This window comes from Ranitomeya variabilis, chromosome 3 (genome assembly GCF_051348905.1).
Source record: "Ranitomeya variabilis isolate aRanVar5 chromosome 3, aRanVar5.hap1, whole genome shotgun sequence".
Lineage (NCBI taxonomy): Eukaryota > Metazoa > Chordata > Amphibia > Anura > Dendrobatidae > Ranitomeya > Ranitomeya variabilis.
The window spans coordinates 496,588,601-496,606,338 of record NC_135234.1 but is presented as its reverse complement, the minus strand read 5'-3'; the positions used below and the strand labels follow the sequence as shown (position 1 = coordinate 496,606,338).

General features: G+C 42.3%; 1 protein-coding gene across 5 annotated transcripts in view; it reads left to right on the top strand.

The window, feature by feature from the left end:
- The window catches only part of HJURP (Holliday junction recognition protein), a 61,199-nt gene extending 43,927 nt beyond the window's left edge, over positions 1-17,272 (top strand). For 3 of the 5 annotated variants that reach the window (XM_077296824.1, XM_077296826.1, XM_077296825.1), the window contains 6 exons: positions 9,967-10,007; positions 13,361-13,430; positions 14,762-16,107; positions 16,434-16,491; positions 16,832-16,883; positions 17,167-17,272. In XM_077296824.1, coding sequence (XP_077152939.1) covers positions 9,967-10,007; positions 13,361-13,430; positions 14,762-16,107; positions 16,434-16,491; positions 16,832-16,883; positions 17,167-17,206 — 1,607 coding nt within the window. In that variant the 3' untranslated portion in view covers positions 17,207-17,272. Of the gene's footprint in view, positions 1-6,932; positions 6,970-9,966; positions 10,008-13,360; positions 13,431-14,761; positions 16,108-16,433; positions 16,492-16,831; positions 16,884-17,166 lie in introns of all 5 variants that reach the window. The other 2 variants (XM_077296822.1, XM_077296823.1) reach the window with 1 other exon arrangement.
- The last annotated feature ends 466 nt before the right edge of the window (positions 17,273-17,738 follow it).

Here is a 17,738-nt window from a genome sequence, read left to right as displayed (position 1 = left end):
AGAATGATGTCACTTTTTGGTATTTTCCATCATATAGACCCCTCAAAGTGACTTCAAATGTGATGTGGTCCCTAAAAAAAAAAAAAAGTGTTGAAAAAATGAAAAATCGCTGTTTAACTTTTAACCCTTATAACTTTCTAACAAAAAAAAATGTTGGTTCCAAAATTGTGCTGATATAAAGTAAGCATGTGGGAAATGTTACTTAAATATTTTATGTGACACCTCTCTGTGATTTATGGGTGTGAAAATTCAAAGTTGGAAAATTGCAAAATTTTAAACATTTTCACCAAATTTCCGTTTTTTTCACAAATAAACGCAGGTGATATCAAAATTCTTTTTACCACTAACATGAAGTACAATGTGTCACGAAAAAAACAGTATCAGAATCACCGGGATCCATTTAAGCGTTCCAGAGTTATTACCTCATAAAGGGACAGTGGTCAGAATTTTAAAAATTGGCCCGGTCCTTAACATGCAAACCACTCTTGGGGGGTAAAGGGGGTTAATTAGTCTATTAGGTTATGGCTTGTTCACTATCATTGTTAGGAAAGCCCAGGTGATACAACTTTCCCAGCTTTATAAAACCCAGCCTCCTCTAACCTTGTGCCACGAACATCCATGGGTTCTTCTAAGCAGCTACCTAGCAAAATGGTGGAGGCCCACAAAGCAGGAGGCTGTAAGAAGATAGCAAAGCATTTTCAATTTGCTCTTTCCTCATTTAGAAATGTATTTAAGAAATAGCAGTTAACAGGAGCAGTGGCGGTCAAGATAAGATCTTGAAGACCAAGCAAAATTTCAGTGATAACTGCTTGTAGGATTGCTAGCGAGGCAAATGAGAACCCCCGCTTGACTGCAAAAGACCTTCAGAAAAATGTAGCAGACTCGAGAGTTGTGGTACATTGTTTTACTGCTTAGAGACACCGGCACAAATATGGCCTTTATGAAAGAGTTATCAGAAGAAAACCTCTCCTGCATCCTCACCATAAAATTCAGCGTCAGAAGTATGCAAAAAAACATCTAAACAAGCCTGATGCACTTTGGAACCCAGTCCTGTGGACCAGTGAGGTTAGGGCTCCTTTACACTTGCGAGATAAACGTCCGTGTCTCGCATGTGAAAACCAAGCTCTGGCGCCGGCACTTGGGAGCGGAGCGTGCGGCTGCATGTGTTGCTATGCAGCCGCACTCTCCGCTCTGGAGTGCCGGCGCCAGAGCTTGGTTTTCACATGCGAGACACGGACGTTTATCTCGCAAGTGGAAAAGAGCCCTTAAAATAGAACTCTTTGGCCACAGTTATCAAAGGTATGTGTGGAGAAAAAAGGGCACAGAATTTCAGGAAAAGGACATCTCGACATAATGGGGGTGGATCAATCATGCTTTGGGGTTGTCTTGCAGCCAATGGCACAGGGAACATTTCACGGGTAGAGGGAAGAATGGATTCAATGAAATCAACAAATTCTTGATGCAAACATCACACCATCTGTGAAAAAAAAGCTGAAGTTGAAAAGAGGATGGCTTCTACAAATGGATAATGATCCTAAATGCACATCAACAATAAACTACCACAAAAGGCGTAAACTGAAGGTTTTACAATGGCCCTCAGTCACCTGATCTGAACATCATTGAAAATTTGTGTCTAGTAGAGATAGGCGAACCCGAACAGTAAAGTTCGGCCTCTGTACCGAACACCTACACTGTGTTCCAAATTATTATGCAAATAATATTTCCTCATATTTTCTCTAAATTACCTATCTGAATTGCAGTCATTGTTATTTTCCAGTCATCTACTATTCTAGTATAATTGCAATGTTTTGGAACAAACTGCCTATGAAAACAGTATCTTTTAAAAAAAAAAATAAACACTCAAAATGCATGTTCCAAATTATTATGCACAGCAGAGTTTTCAACCTTTTTTTATTTTATTTTGAACAAAAAAATGGTCAATTGTGAAGTTATAAGCATTATCAGCTTATTACAAAATGAAATCAAACAGTTTTCAAGTGAAAACTTTATTTTAGGTGATGTTACATTTGCACATAGGACCCCTTGTTGGAAAGAAGCTTCTGAACTCTCTCGTCTATTGAATTTGTCAGTTTTTGGATGGTTTCTGCTTCAATTGTTTTGCATGTGGACAGAATCCCCTGCCAGAGCTGTTGCTTAGATGTGAACTGCCTCCTGCCATCATAGACACTCCTTTTGATGATGCTCCAGAGGTTCTCAATGGGTTGAGGTCAGGGGAAGATGGTGGCCACACCATAAGTTTGTCCTCTTTTATGCCCATAGCAGCCAGAGATGCAGATGTGTTTTTTGCAGCATGAGACGGTGCATTATCATGCATGAAAATGATCTTGCTGCGGAAAGCACGGTTCTTCCTCTTGAACCATGGCAGGAAGTGGTGTTTTAGAAACTCCACATAGATTATGGAGTTCATCTTTACCCCTTCAGGGATCATAAAGGGGCCGACAATCTCTCCCCATGATTCCAGCCCAAAACATTACTCCACCTCCTCCTTGTTGGTGCCTTAGCCGTGTTTTCATGGGGTGTCCATCCTCCACTCCATCCATCTGGACCATCGAGCGTTGCACGGCACTCATCGGTGAACAAAACAGTTTGGAAGTCAGTCTTCATGTATTGTTTGGCCCACTGGAGCCGTTTCTGCTTGTTGCAGTGGATAGAGGTGGTCGACAGGTTGGCTTACGCACAGCTGCAAACCTCTGAAGGACCCTGCATCTTGTTGTTCTGGGGACGTTGGAGGCACCAGCAGCTTCAAAAACTTGTCTGCTGCTATGACAAGGCATTTTTGCAGCTGCTCTTTTAACCTTACGCAATTGCCTGTTGGAAAGAGTCCTCAATTTTTCCTTATCAGCACGCACACGTGTGCTGGGAATCAGCTACATACTTCTTGATTGTGCGATGATCACGATGAAGTGTCTTGGCAATGTTGATTGTAGTCATGCCTTGACCTAAATACTCCACAATTTGTTGCTTCTCAGCAGCCGACACATCCTTTTTCTTTCCCATTTTGGCAAAAAATGTAGGCTGCTTAATAATGTGGAACAGCCTTCTTAAGTAGTCTTGCCTTTATTTGGACACACCTGCCAAACTAATGTGCACAGGTATCTGCAATTGCTTTCAGTGATATAAAGAGCCCTGACACACATCACCATCAATGAGTTTAAATGACAAACAAAAAAATTCTAACCTTATCACTCCTAAACTCTTTATGCATAATAATTTTGGACTCAGTGTACTGTTCGGGCACAGACACCGAACACTGACTTCACCAGGAAGTCCGTGTTACTGTTCGGGTTCGGCTGCCCGAACATCGGTTGTTTGTCGCTTGTTTGTGACAGCACTGCAAACACTGCTTCTGATCGGCAGTGAAACCATCCCCGCTGGTCAGAGAGCCGCAGTTCCCACGCTGTTCTCCTGTGATACAGAGTTTCTCACGGTGCTAGCGGGGATCTCAGAGGTCACCGCAGTTTAGCCCGTCTGGGAACGGAGCCTCCGTGACCGGACGTAACCCAGATGACGTCGCCTCCAGTCACTATGGCTGCGCTCGCAGCAGTTCACTCCCTAGTGGTTCTCAGCCTGGACGGACACATTTTTGCACCATCCAGGTTGAAAACTGTTTTTTCCCCCAGACATGGATTACAGCGTGGGACAGAACGACGGACAGGTATGGCATATTGTTGTTTTATTATTTTTGGCTTATTACAGGAGATCGACGGCTTCAGTGGAATTAGGTGAGGTCGTAAGTATGGTTTAATTGAGATTATTAAAGGAGTCTGGCATTTTTTTTCAATTAAAGAACTTTATTCTGGCTGTGTCTTTATTTATAATACAACTATAGGACTAGTAATGGATAGGTGTCTTATAGCCGCCTCTCCATTACTAAGCCGTGGGCTTGATGTCACCTGACAATACAAAGGTGACATCAACCCCACAAATACGAACCCCACTTGTCACCGCTACAGGGCAAGTGGGAAGAGCCAGGCAATGTGCCAGAATTGGCACATCTAATAGATGCGCCTTTTCTGGGCATCTGCGTGTTGCTATTTTTAGCCGGGGGGGGGGCGCAATATCCATGGCCCCTTACCAGCCTGAGAATACCAGCACTTAGCTGTCTTCTTTAGCAAGGTTCGTTGTAAAAAATGATGGGGACCCCACGCCGTTTTGTTTTTAAAATTATTTATTTAAATAGTTAAGAAATACGGCGTAGGGACCCCTCTATTCTTGATAACTAGCCTCGCTGAAGCTGACAGCTGAGGGTTTCAGCCCCCAGCTGGAAACCACAGCTCTCTGACTGGCGGGGATGATTTGACCGCTGATCAGAAGCGGTGTTGGCCGCGCTGTCATGCACATTACAGCGCAGCAAACACCGAATGTTCGGGCCCCCTATTCAAGTGAATGGGGTCCTGGTACTGTTCTGGTACCCAAACTTTTTGTAACTGTTCGGCTGAACCCACTGTAACCGAACATCCAGGTGTCCACCCATCTCTTGTGTCTAGACCTCAAAATAGCAGTGCATGCAACACGACCCAGGAATCTCACAGAACTGGAAGCATTTTTCAAGGAAGAATGGATGAAAATCCCTCAAACAAGAAATGAGACTCCTTGGCGGACTATAAAAAGCTTTTACAACCTGTGCTACTTTCAAAAAGGGTTGCTACTAGATACTTGTCATATAGGATGCCCAAACTTTTGCATTGGCCCATTTTCCATTTGGTAATGGTTAAAATGTAAAAGAGGAAAATATATTTTGTTTCCCTAAAATACAAAGAAAATGTAATCTTTAACTTTAGGCCTTTTAGAGATCAATTCATATAACTTGCTTAACTGTTCACAAGAACAGCAATTTTGACCAGGGGTGCCCAAACATTTGCCTGCCACTGTATGTGGTCTAAAACTACTTTTGAGGCACAGTGCAAAGCTCAGATGAGAACGAACGCCATATTGGAGTTTAGATTTTGCTGGAATGGTTTGAGACATAATAAGAATGAAGTGATTAACCAGAGTCAGCATGGGTTTGTAACTAAGTCATGTCAGACTAACTTAATTTCCTTCTATGACAGAATCACTGACTGGGTGGATCAGGGAAATGCTGTATAGTATATCTTGACTTCAGCAAAGCATTTGACAAAGTATCTCACACCATCCTTATTGAAAAAATGACTAAGTATGGAATGGACAAGGCAACTGTTAGGTGGATTCATAACTGGCTTAGTGATTGGACCCAAAGAGTGGTCGTAAATGGCTGCACATCCAGTTGGAAGAATGTCTCAAGTGGGGTACCACAGGGTTCTGTCCTGCGCCCTGCATTGTTCAACATTGTTATCAATGATTTAGATGAAGGAATTGAGGGTAAACTGATTAACCTTGCTGTTGACACAAAGCTAGGAGGGATAGCTAATACTAGAGAAGAGAGAGGATTCAAAAAGATATAAATAAACTGGAGCAGTGGGCAACAACTAACAGAATGGTTTTTAACAGGGAAAAATACAAAGTACTACATCTGGGCAATAAAAATGAAAAAAGCATATACAGAATGGGAGAAATGGGGCTAAGCAACAGCACATGTGGAAAACACTTGGATATACTAACAGATCATAAACTGAACATGAGTCAACAGTGTGATGCAGCAGCAAAAAAGGCAAATACAATTCTGGGATGTATTAACAGAAGCAAACAGTCTAGATCACGCAAAGTCATTATTGCCCTCTACTCCTCTTTGGTCAGACCTCATCTGGAATACTGTGTCCAGTTTTGGGCACCACATTTTAAAAAAAGTCATCAACAAACTGGAGCAAGTTCAGAGAAGAGCGACCAGAATGGTGACTGGTCTGCAAACCATGTCCTATGAGGAATGGTTACAGGATTTGGGAATGTTTAGCTTGCAAAAAAGAAGACTGAGAGGAGACTTAATAGCTGTCTACAAATATCTCAAGGGCTGTCACATTGTAGAAGGATCATCTTTATTCTCATTTGCACAAGGAAAGACTAGAAGCAATGATATGAAACTGAATGGGAGGAGACACAGATTAGATATTAGAAAAAACTTTTTCACAGTTAGGGTGATCAATGAGTGGAACAGGCTGCCACGAGAGGTGGTGAGTTCTCCTTCCATGGAAGTCTTCAAACAGAGGCTCGACAGACATCTATCTGAGATGATTTAGTGAATCCTGCTTTGAGCAGGGGGTTGGACCAGATGACCCAGGAGGTCCCTTCCAACTCTAACATTCTTGATTCTATGAGACTGCCTTGTCACATTGGCAGAGCCCCTGAGGTGCCAGAACAGCAGAGCCACCCCATAAGTGATCCCATTTTACAAACTAGAGCTCTCAATGAATTCATCTACAGGTTCACTGAGCATATTGAAAACCACAGGCATGTTACAGAATTTTATAGCATTGGGTGGTGAAGAAAGAATAATTACACTTTTACCTCTAATATGTTGTTTTAGCCACAAGTTTTTATTTTTTAACGTCCCCATTTCGACAGCCACAACACATGCAGGGATTGCCTGTTTGTTAGGAAATCCTTGCATGTGTTGCTGTCGAGCAGCCGCGAGACATGCAGGTGTGGGGACTCGAATATGTTATTCGAGCAGGCCGAAGTCACTCAGCACCCGAGCATCACTAGTAATGAGCAATGTCTCACTGGTTAGTAATTCTCCCAAATTATGAATTAATTTGCGACTGCTGTAAATAAAAACAATCACTGCGCAGCTGTAGAATATGTTGATGCTATACAAGCAATGAAAAATAAATACAGTTGATGATTGTAAATGGACCTTTAGCTATCTGATCAATATGTAATAAAACCGTGATACAACTGTTCTAAAATTCAATAGAATTCTGCCATGCTCAACAATGTCCCTTTCATTACTTGGTTTTTGTAACTTTTTTTTTTCTGTTTGTTCTTTTTCCCTCAAGAAACCAGAAGTTGTACTTTTCAATAACAATATCAATGGTAATGATTTTTTTCTTCTTTTTTTTTTATGTGTGCAGTAAACCTAAGAACATTTGAATATGGACAGTGCACTGAGCTGGAACAGTGGCTGTTCTCGGGCACTGCGGCTAACTCTTATATATGACCCTTTCTACTCTGGCTCTGTATACTGCTTACATCTGCCCGCTACTATCACTTTAAAATAGCTCATCGGTTAGGGTGTCGGACCCCCACTGATCAAATATTGGTTACTTATCCCAAAGATAGGTTATCAATATATACCGTATATACTCGTGTATAAGCTGAGTTTTTCAGCACTTTTTTTTTTTGCTGAAAACGCCCCCCCTCGGCTTATACACGAGTCACTGTCACAGAAGCCGGCATGGAGGGGGAGCAGTGGGTCACAGGAGGCAGGAGCCGGCAGCTGTATCTGTGCCCACTGCTAAAGAGAAATGAATATTCACCGTGCTATCAGTGAATATTAATTTCTCTTATAGCACGCAGTTGTAGCCGCCTGCTTCCAGCACACATCCTACTTGCGGTACCTTCCTGGTGCGTCCTCACTGCATCTCACTCCAGCTGGCGCCAGCAGCTCTTCAGCCGGGCAATCACATGTTCCCTGCTCATTAAGGTAATGAATATTCACGTCTCTCCACTCCCATAGGCGTGGAGTGAATATTCATTACCTTAATGAGCTGGGGGGGACACGTCATCGCTCGGCTGCAGGAGATGCTGGCACCGGAACGAGATGCAGCGAAGGCACGCAGGGAAGGTAAGTAGGATGTTATTTTTTCATTTATTTTTATTTTCTTAATAGGAGCCATGCATACAAGGATGGGGATGGGGGGCCATGCATACAAGGACGGGGATAGGGGGCCATGCATACAAGGACGGGGATAAGGAGCCATGCATACAGGGATGGGGGATCCATGCATATCTGGCTTCTACTTGAGTCAATAAGTTTTCCCAGTTTTTTGTAGCAAATTTAGGTGCCTTAGCTTTTACTCGGGTCAGCTTGTACTCGAGTATATACAGTAAGTAGTGGATCGCCCTTTTAAAGTAACACTCCAGATTTTATTTTTTGTCACTAGTCTCTCAATACATATAAATCAACATGTATTACCTTAGTTTTTACTTTCTATCTGACAGTTCATGAATATTTTCGGTTCAACTAAAATCACAGTTACTGATGATGATTACACAGCATCTTTCACAAACTTATGACAGCTCACTCTTTATGACCGTATACTTATAATATCTTATCCTCTCTATATTCCCTTACATAGGTTAATAATACGACAGCAAAGATGGCATTCTCTAGCTGCACACAATGTCCAAGAATCATCCCTCATTAATTTTTAAAACTAAAAACTTGTGTATTGTGTCTGTTAGTTACAGTAATCAAAATGTGTTGCATACCATTCAGTTTATAGTTATGTTCAGTACAGTTAAACTGATGACTTCATTTGGTTTCCAATAGTTTTTATTAAAGGAGTTGTCCACTACTTACCGTAGATAATATTTCTTATATGAAACTTCTCCGTGTAGAATAAAAATGGCATACTGTATACTACTCGCCTCCCGACCCTTCACCGTTCGAATGATGTCACCACTGTGTCTATTGGTCTTATTACATTACTGCTGCAGTCCATTAGCAGCTGATAATGGGATGCAGCTCTTGTATTACAAAACAATGCCACTTGACCACCCACAGATAGTGTCGACATCAATGGACAGTGACAGTCTAGGTTACAGGGGTGTCAAACTCATTTTCAATGAGGGCTACGTCCACATTATGGTTGCCTTCAAAGGGGAGCTTGTAATTGTATAGGCTCGTGCAGACTCCCGTGCAACATGGTACAAGCACGGACTGTAATGCATGGACTGGTCAGGGGCTATAAGAGAGCTGTCTCTGAGTAGTAGAGCTATAAGGGCTCATACCTGCGAGAAACTCGGATGAGCCTCATGTTAATACCCGGCGCTGCTGTCGGCACTCAGATCGGAGCATAGGAATACATGAAGCCGCACGCTCCACTCCCGAGTACCCGTGCCGGGTATTGACGTGCGAGACTCATCAGTTTCTTGCAGGTGAGTATGAGCCCTAAGCGAGCTGTGCCAGACCTTACTGTCTGCTTAATACACTAGGTCATGAATTTGTGTGAAGCGCCTCTAAAAGTACTAATGAAGAAAACCGTTCCCGATATTTTCAGTCTGTGTATATGAAGGTAACAACAACCAGAATTATTAAAATAGTTCAAACACTGTTTTACTACTTGGTTGCTATTATAAATCTGAGGCTTGAATAATTTGGCACTTTATCAATTTATAGAATCCCATTAATTCGCTTTCATATTGAATACCTCTTGATCATACTTGTAGACCCTGTATACCTGTTCGCTACAAATTGATACCTTGATGCTTGCTTTTTTATCTTTGATATATTGTAAAAATAAAATTTTAACTATTTTCAATAATTCTAGTTGTTTTTCATGTACAGAGACTGAGCGTCTCTGGAAGTGTTAAGTACTGTCTGTGTCTGCTATGATTCAAAGATCAGAAGTGCTGTCTGACTGCATTCACTCAAATTGCAAATGGCACCAGTATCCTGTGCTGGCTCTGCCCTCCACCTAAGCACTGGCTGTGTGACCACAGAACGCTGCTAGTACTTTGTACCTGGGTGGCACCGGGGGAGAACGTGTCCCACCATAGACTTTGAGCTCCGACACACACGCTTCCACGCTGCTCCGACTAGCTCTTTGTACAGGGAAAGTGGAGAGCTGGTCCTTCTGTGTCCTGACTTTGCAGGCCACACAGAATAACCTGGCGGTCCAGGTTCGGACGGCGGGCCTTGGTTTGACACCTCTGGCCATTTTTAGTTTACATGCGGCATAGTTTAATTTAAGAATGACTTGTCCAAGTAGTGTACATCCCCTATAAAAGGGATCCATTTGGATACCCTCATGTTACTTGTTCATTTGGTATGTTCTACATTTTTTTTTTTTTCTCCATGTCATTTAGAAGCTGATGACTGTGGAAAAACCCAACGGACAGTGCCTAAGGTAAATGGTAATCTTTTTTTTCATTGGGTAAAATAAGTGTTCCTCATGGAGTTTCAGCATCTCATGCATTGCTGATATTGCTATCCTGAAATCTACTTAGGTGACCACAAGTGGAAAATGGGTAAATGTCCTTGTCTAACACTTGGTTTATACTGTTTAGTCTTTTTTTAGTAATTTTTTTTTTATTATTAGTGAAATGGCATAATAAACCCTATAGTGACCTGTTTATTAAAGGGAATCTGTCACCTAATTTTTCGTATATAAGCTGCGGCCACTGCCATCAGGGGCTTATCTACAGCATTCTGTAATGCTGTAAATAAGCCCCCGATGTAACCTGAAAGATAAGAAAAACAAGTTACAGTAGATTATACTCACTCAGGGGCGGTCCCGGTCCGATGGGCGTCACGGGTCCGGAGCCTCCCATTTTCATACGATGACGTCCTCATCCTTGCTTCTGTCGCAGCTCCTGCGCAGGCGTACTTTATCTGCCCTGTAAAGTACTGCAGTGCGCAGGCGCCGGGCCTCTCTGACCTTTCCCGGCGCCTGCGCACTGCAGTACTTTGCCCTCAACAGGCATAGAATTACCCCTGCGCAGGAGCCGCGACAGAAGCAATGAAGAGGACGTCATCGTATGAAAATGGGAGGATCCGGACCTGCGACCCCCATCGGACCCGGACTGTCCCTGGGTGAGTATAATCTAACTTGTTTTTCTTCTCTTTCAGGTTACATCGGGGGCTTATCTACAGCATTATAAAATGCTGTAGGTAAATTCCTAATGGCTGTGGCAGCAGTGCAGCGCCCCAGAGTTCTGGTCGTTGTAGTAATGTCGCTCTTCCACCAGGGGGAGTGATGGTACGTCTGATGGCACTAAAGGAGTTCACCTGACCAGGTATCACAGTCACACACTACACTTCACACTCCGGCCACCAGGGGGAGCAAAAGGTTCTATGTATTAGGCCACTCCTCACACTCTGGTAAAACTGGGGGCTGGATAGGAAGTTAGAGAGAAGCTGACTGGGTTTTGCCCAGGTAACATGTAGTGAGAGGAGAGCGTTGCTTGGGAAGATTCAGGGAGGTCCCTGTTAGGGGTGGGATCCTGGCAGTGGCCTAGCACGAGACAGATCGTTACGGAGCCGTGCCTGCACCTCATTGCGGCGGCATCCTAAGAAAGGACACGAAGCGAAGTATATTGTGGAGAAGTGAGAAACGAGATCACAGCACAAAGGAGATGGGGCACGACTCCTCCTGGTTCTGAGATCGGCAACATCCTTCTGAGGCGCGTAGCCGGCGGTCGGAACGCCGAGGGAGTAATAGACTCTACGCATTACTCTGAACTGCGGCAGGGCAGTTAACTCTAGGTTGGTTGTCTCACCTTTACACCTAATGAAGACAACGGAGGCAATTGTGGGAGAGGGGCGTCTCTAGGGTCCCTATAAAATAACTCCAGGCCTACCCCGTCATACGGGTGTGTCCTATCCATATCATCTGGGGGACGGAGAGAAAGAACAGAAACACACGACAGTTGTGAGGACTATCCCGTGGTGCTCAGCAGGGAAGTACTACAACACACAGGCGCTAGTAGGAAGGCTACTGATTTCCACCTGCAAAGGGAACTCTGGATGTGCCTTCGGACCGGCCGGATTCAGCCAGCCCTGTTAGCAGTGCTCTGGATTGGGGATGCCGAAGCCTTCAGTAAAGAGGTAAAGAGACTGCAACCCTGTGTCCTTGTCATTTACTGCAACCTACACCACCACCATCTACTCATCAAGGGAAGCCCTGGGGACATACTTCACCTGTGGGAAGTTACACCATCTAGCTGCCATTCCATCACCCCAGCGGACCCCTAGCAGCGTCGGTCACCCTGACCGAATACCACAGGTGGCGTCACGAACACTTGACAAACTTTCGCCTACACCTTTAATTGGGCGCCCCTTAGCAGGGCCACGGACCGGGTCGGACCACCGTGACATCCCCAGAACCGAGACAGAAGGACCCGGTACCAAGTACTCCGCCGCTCCAGCAGCTTATATGCGAAAAATGAGGTGACAGATCCCCTTTAATGTGACAATTCTATTTAAAGGGAATCGGTCATCAGGTTTTTGCCATGTAATCTGAAGACAGCATGCTGTAGAGATTATTAAAACGCTCTATAGTAGTTTTCAGCAGTATTGGTGCTGTTTGGGGGTTAATATATTTTTTTTTGGGGGGGGGGGGGAGGGGGTTGCTGTTTCTAGGAGTTGGCCTTGACCTGAAAAGTGAAATCAGAAATACTGGAAGATTCTGTTATGACCAAGTAATTTTTTCAAACAGAGAAACTTGGCACTCAAAAAGAACTTTGGCGTGGATAGATATCTATTCTATGTGCATCCATAGAGACAAAAGTTGAACGTTTTCGGTCCACATCCGGACCTTCATCAGAACAATTATACTGGTACACTGGGAAATACGTATATCCTGTCAAAATTGGTTCCAACAGAGTTTTCAAAAAGCCTGGATGCGAAGAGGAATCCTGAGTGTGTCTGCGCACATAGATGGGCGACAGAAGTCGCTCACCACGGATGTGGACCGAAAACATTCCACTTTTGTCTCTATGGATGCACATTGAATAAATATCCACGCCAAAGTTCTTTTTGAGTGCCAAGTTGCTCTGTTTGGATTGATTTGGGCTGGATGCCCTGCTTGAGCACCTAACTCACATGATGGTACGAGTGGCGTGTTGTACAATTACAAGTAATTTTTTCAGCAACCTGTTCTACCTACTAATACATGGAGCTCAGGTAACAGAAGTTCTGGAAGATACGCTAAGGCTGTGTGTACACGTTGCAGATTTTTCGCGTTTTTTTCGCTATAAAAACGCGAAAAAAAGCATACATTATGCAACCCATCATTTAGAATGCATTCCGCAATTCTTGTGCGCATGATGCGTTTTTTCCGGTAAAAAACGCAGCATGTTCATTAATTTTGCGGATTTCCCACTATATTATTGCATTGGGAAAATCCGCAAAAAAACCGCACCAAAAATGCGGTAAAAACGCATGCGGATTTCTTGCATAAAATGTCCGGTTTTGGTCAGGAAATTTCTGCAAGAAATCCTGAACGTGTGCACATAGCCTAAAGATTTTAGGTTCTCACCTCTCATTCTGATTCAGCATAGCAAATCTAGAGGGAGAAGTAGCAATCCATGATCCAGACAACAAAATTCTATCATCTGTGCCATACAGAGAAGCATGTGCCTTGAAACAAAAAAGATGAAATAAAGTTACACAAACTAATTTTGAGTCTTGTCAGGATTATTTAATAGTTAAGAATCTTTGTTATGTATATACTCTAATGAATGTGCCGTTCTATTTTAGGTTGAACAACTTTCTGGTCAAACATCTATTGCCTTAATGCGATATGAAAAAGAAAATCCTTATACTGATGGTAAATTTTCAAGTTCACGGACAACTTTGCATGTGTTTTAATACACTGTATGTATTATGTGGGATAAAAAATTCCTGCAGTTGGTTTTTATTATATTTTAACGGGTTTTTTTTCCCTGCAGCTTGCATTTATCCCAATACAGTGCAAGCTGCTGGATTCTTTACAGTATCAATCCTGACAGCTGTCACTCTTGGCTTCATCACCAGCATCCCTCGCCTCCATTTAACCCTTAAGACACTTGTCAGGGGTAATACAAACTAAACATTTGATATTTCTAGAACTTTACTGACTTGTAGAAAAAATAATTACCAAGTCAATTGTACTTCAAAGTGCACATTGGAAAAACAAAACCTACCAAAAAAAGCCAGCCGAATTTTTTTTTTTTTTTAAACTCCTCCGCACTTTGCTTCCCCCTCCCCCCCCCCCCCCATTTTTTCAGTACACTATATAATGAAATTAATGTTTAAATTAATATGTGCACATAAGGTGATAACTTTGGTATAGGGTGAAAAGTATGCTCACCTGATGGTGTTGAGTGTGGCACAAAAGCCATATAAACCCATATAATCAGCTGGTGCAGAAGAGCTCCTACCTGCAAATCCCCCCCAAAAAAGTAAAGTGGTGGGTAACCAATTGGCTGAGTAAAATCACTGGATGCAAGTGTGTAGATTAGAAAAGTAGCTTTTTACATGTTTGTGGAGCGAACAGGACTCTTTCTCAAATACAAGTAAGTTTGAGTGAGTCCTATTATATTATACAAGTAAAACACAACCTGATTTAGGCCATGTTCACACGTTGCGTTTTTATGAAAATTGAAAGCTGTTTTTTACAGTACAAGCAAAAGCTGAGGTTTCAGAAATCTCAAGCACACGTTTTTGTTTTTTTCACTGAATATGAGAACTAGTGTTTTTGAAATTGGCAGCATGTCAATTCTTTCAAATTTTTGCAGCGCGTTTTCACCAATAAAAAATGAGAAAATGCTGTAAAAACTCTAGTTTTTTTTTGTGAGTAAAACTAACTTTATTAAACAAGTACTGTAGACAAAGCACACATGTAATGCATACCCCAAAACATTGCAAAAAAACTAATCAAACGCTTAAAAACTGGCGTTTTGAACACAGTGTTTTTAGTGCTAAGAGCAGATTTTGACTGCAAAAATAACAATAAAAAAATGCTGAGTGTAAATGTGGCCTTAGGTCATTTTCTGATGACCACCTCCCTTTAAAAATGTGTGCATGCAGTATTTTAGTTATCTTGTACGATATATTTTACTTCAAAAGCTAAACTAGCATTTCACTATGAATTTATTGCATTGATATGTTTGTTTCCAGACCGCAAAGGATTTGCTTCAAAACCAAATTTTGACTTGACTGTTTTTAACAAGACCATTCATATTGCGTTACCTCTCAAAGCCACCGTTTCCAACGTGAAGAGTTTTAACGACATGAGCGACAAAGTTCTTTTAAAGTCTCCTGTAAGGTCTAATGTAGTGGTTTTTATAGCAAATGATAGTGAAATCTCAGGCAATGAGGAAACCAGCTTTTCTGAGCCAGGGAATACAACGCTTGAAGACTTCTACCCTCAAATGATTCAGAACATGAGCAGGGTTTGGAATGTAAATATTAGAAACATGGCTGCTTTTAATATTCTCCGGCATTACAGACGCCAAATGTTGTGTAAGCATAAGATAATAGCCATGAAAGTGGTCAACAGGTGTCTGAATAAGACGTACACCATGTTGCCTGCACCACATGTAGAGGAAACTGCCAATGTACTTGATTCCACACTGCTGCAGGATGAATGTTTGAGCAGATCAGATTTGGGGGATTGTGTTAAAAGTCAGAAACCAAGTCTAATTTTAGATAAATTGTGCAGTCCTGGTGTCTCATCTACACATCACCATCTCTCCAGGAGCAACAGTAATAAACCTTTTGAACGTATCGTAGATAATCGGGCTGTATACAGAGACAGTCCACTTCCTTGCAAACAGCACAAAGAAGAAAGTTGTGTTACTGCTCTTTGTAATGGCTCAAGAGCATCGTCTGACTTTTGCAAATTGGCCAATAGCCCGACAAGGAGTGTAATCAATGAAAGCCAAGTGTTTGTTGACATAGCCGAATCTTCATACGGCAAAGACTCGAGACAACAATACACTCCAAGCAAAAGAAAATATTTTTCTGGGTCTTCTATGTGGCAGAGCCCTAAAAACAATGTTGTCCGAGCAAACTGCAATATGATCGAAATGGCCAGTAGCACAAGTAGGTACCTAACCAGTCAAAGCCTGGTGGACGTTGATGAGAGAAAGCATGGATGCTACAATGAACACACTGGGCAGGTAGTGGATAAAACACACAGTCTGACCAGGAGAAAATCGTTTTCTGGATTTCCCGTAGCTCACAGTCCAAATAAGGAGTTTGAAAACCTGTATAAGAAGCTAACACAGACTAAATGTGGGCCTGATTATACATTGGGTAAAGCCAAAGTGCAGTTCTCCAACACGATTGCTTCTTTGGTCAATTCACCAGGATCAGTAAGGGCCAAAAGGCCAGTAAGTCATGATTTATCTTTTTCAATGTCCAAGAAACCCAGGAGCGCAACTGAAGCTGTAATCGGTACTTCAAAATCATCATCTTGTAGTCCAACATGGTCCGGAGCCAGCTGTGCCCAGAGCCATTTAGTAAGTTCTTATTCGTAAATCAAATATATATCAAATGTTTTGCAAGTACACTAGATACATCTTAGATCTGTTTAGCCCCAACCTCCCCATTACCATGCATATTCAGCTTTTCAACAGCATTTTCTGTGTGTTGAATGTATAATTGCAATGGATTTCTGACAGCAATGTACGGTACGCTACTCTTTTTTTTTTTTTTGCCCCAGCACAAATATTGTTTGATAAATACTTTACATGCAATATTTTGTCTTTTTTTGTTTGTTTGTTTTGTTTTTTTTGTGTGTTTTGTTTTTTATGGTAAATTACCCCTTATAAACATTTATTTTCAGGTTGCCTCAGCTCTTCCGGCTCATATGTGGCCTCATAGTTCAGGGTCGCAGTTGAAGAGTAAGTAAACTTTTTGAGTCTTTTCCACACCAGAAATTTGGCTTAAATAGCTTTGGAAAGTCACAAAATGTGGTTGCAACTCGAGGGTATGCTAAAAATTTGGCGATTCTTTTTGTTCTCGCGCCATTTTCACCTGGCTCCAACAAAGTGTCTGGAGCTGGGACAGGGGCATGGGGACCGCCGCTCATGACAAGTGGCAGCATTTACTATGCCACAAAACTTACTCCAGCAGGGACTGAAGTAAGATTTGTGGCAAGGCTCACGTAGAGGCACACGCCACTTGACAGTGCCTCATTGTGTTTATGTAGCCTTTATAATAACTTTTTTTTTCTTTTTACAGGATCCATTTCCCCAGGAAAAAATGGTGGAAGCCCTAAAAGAACAAATGCACGGTAAACAATATACATGCATTTAATCTTTTCAGGAACGGATTTGCTAGGAGCGGGAGAGAGGTTTTAGATAAAGCATCCTGATGTGGGAAAAGTGAAGGAATTGCTTTAGTATGATTTTTCTTCCTGCCTTTTGGAATCTGCTGCTTTTTAGATCTTTAGCCAGGAGCATCCTGTGATTTGCGTCATTTTAGCTTTGTACATTTTATGAATATAATGATGCAACAGTATAATCTTTGTATTCTTTATTTAACTTTGTAATTTTTTCCTTTTTTTTCCCATAAAGCATATACAGGAAGCTAACTTACCAAGATGAAGACCGCTAAAAGGAGTCTCCTCTAAAGCATCTGTTTTTGCAAATGGATAAAAATAAAGCTTGTTCAGTGATTTTATTTGTTGTCTTTGTGGAATATTCCTGAGATCCCATATCAATATCCTAACTTATAGGGAGTCCTTCAGCCCCAAAATGCATATTAAATTGTCTAAATAGTGATATAGTGAACTTGGCCTCTCTAAAAACTATACAGCAGTATACATTTTGTCATATGGAAATGAGGGATCTGCGTTGCACCCTTGGCATGGCTAAGGGATCTGCACTGTTACTCCCCAATTTGCATTCTGAACACGTATTCGGATTGACAGCGCTCCCTTGCCTGAACTCTTTTAGCGTTACACTGACAATGAAGGAGCGCAGCGGCGAACTCGCCGTGCGGGCGCACACTCAGCCCTTGCTCATGTGTATAGCCACTGCTCCCTACACTGATGCTTGAAGTGTATCAAACAGGAGCCGAAGACAGGAGCCTGGGGTGAGTGTGTGCCAGCCACTCGGCTCCTTCAGGGACAGTGCTCAGAATCCAA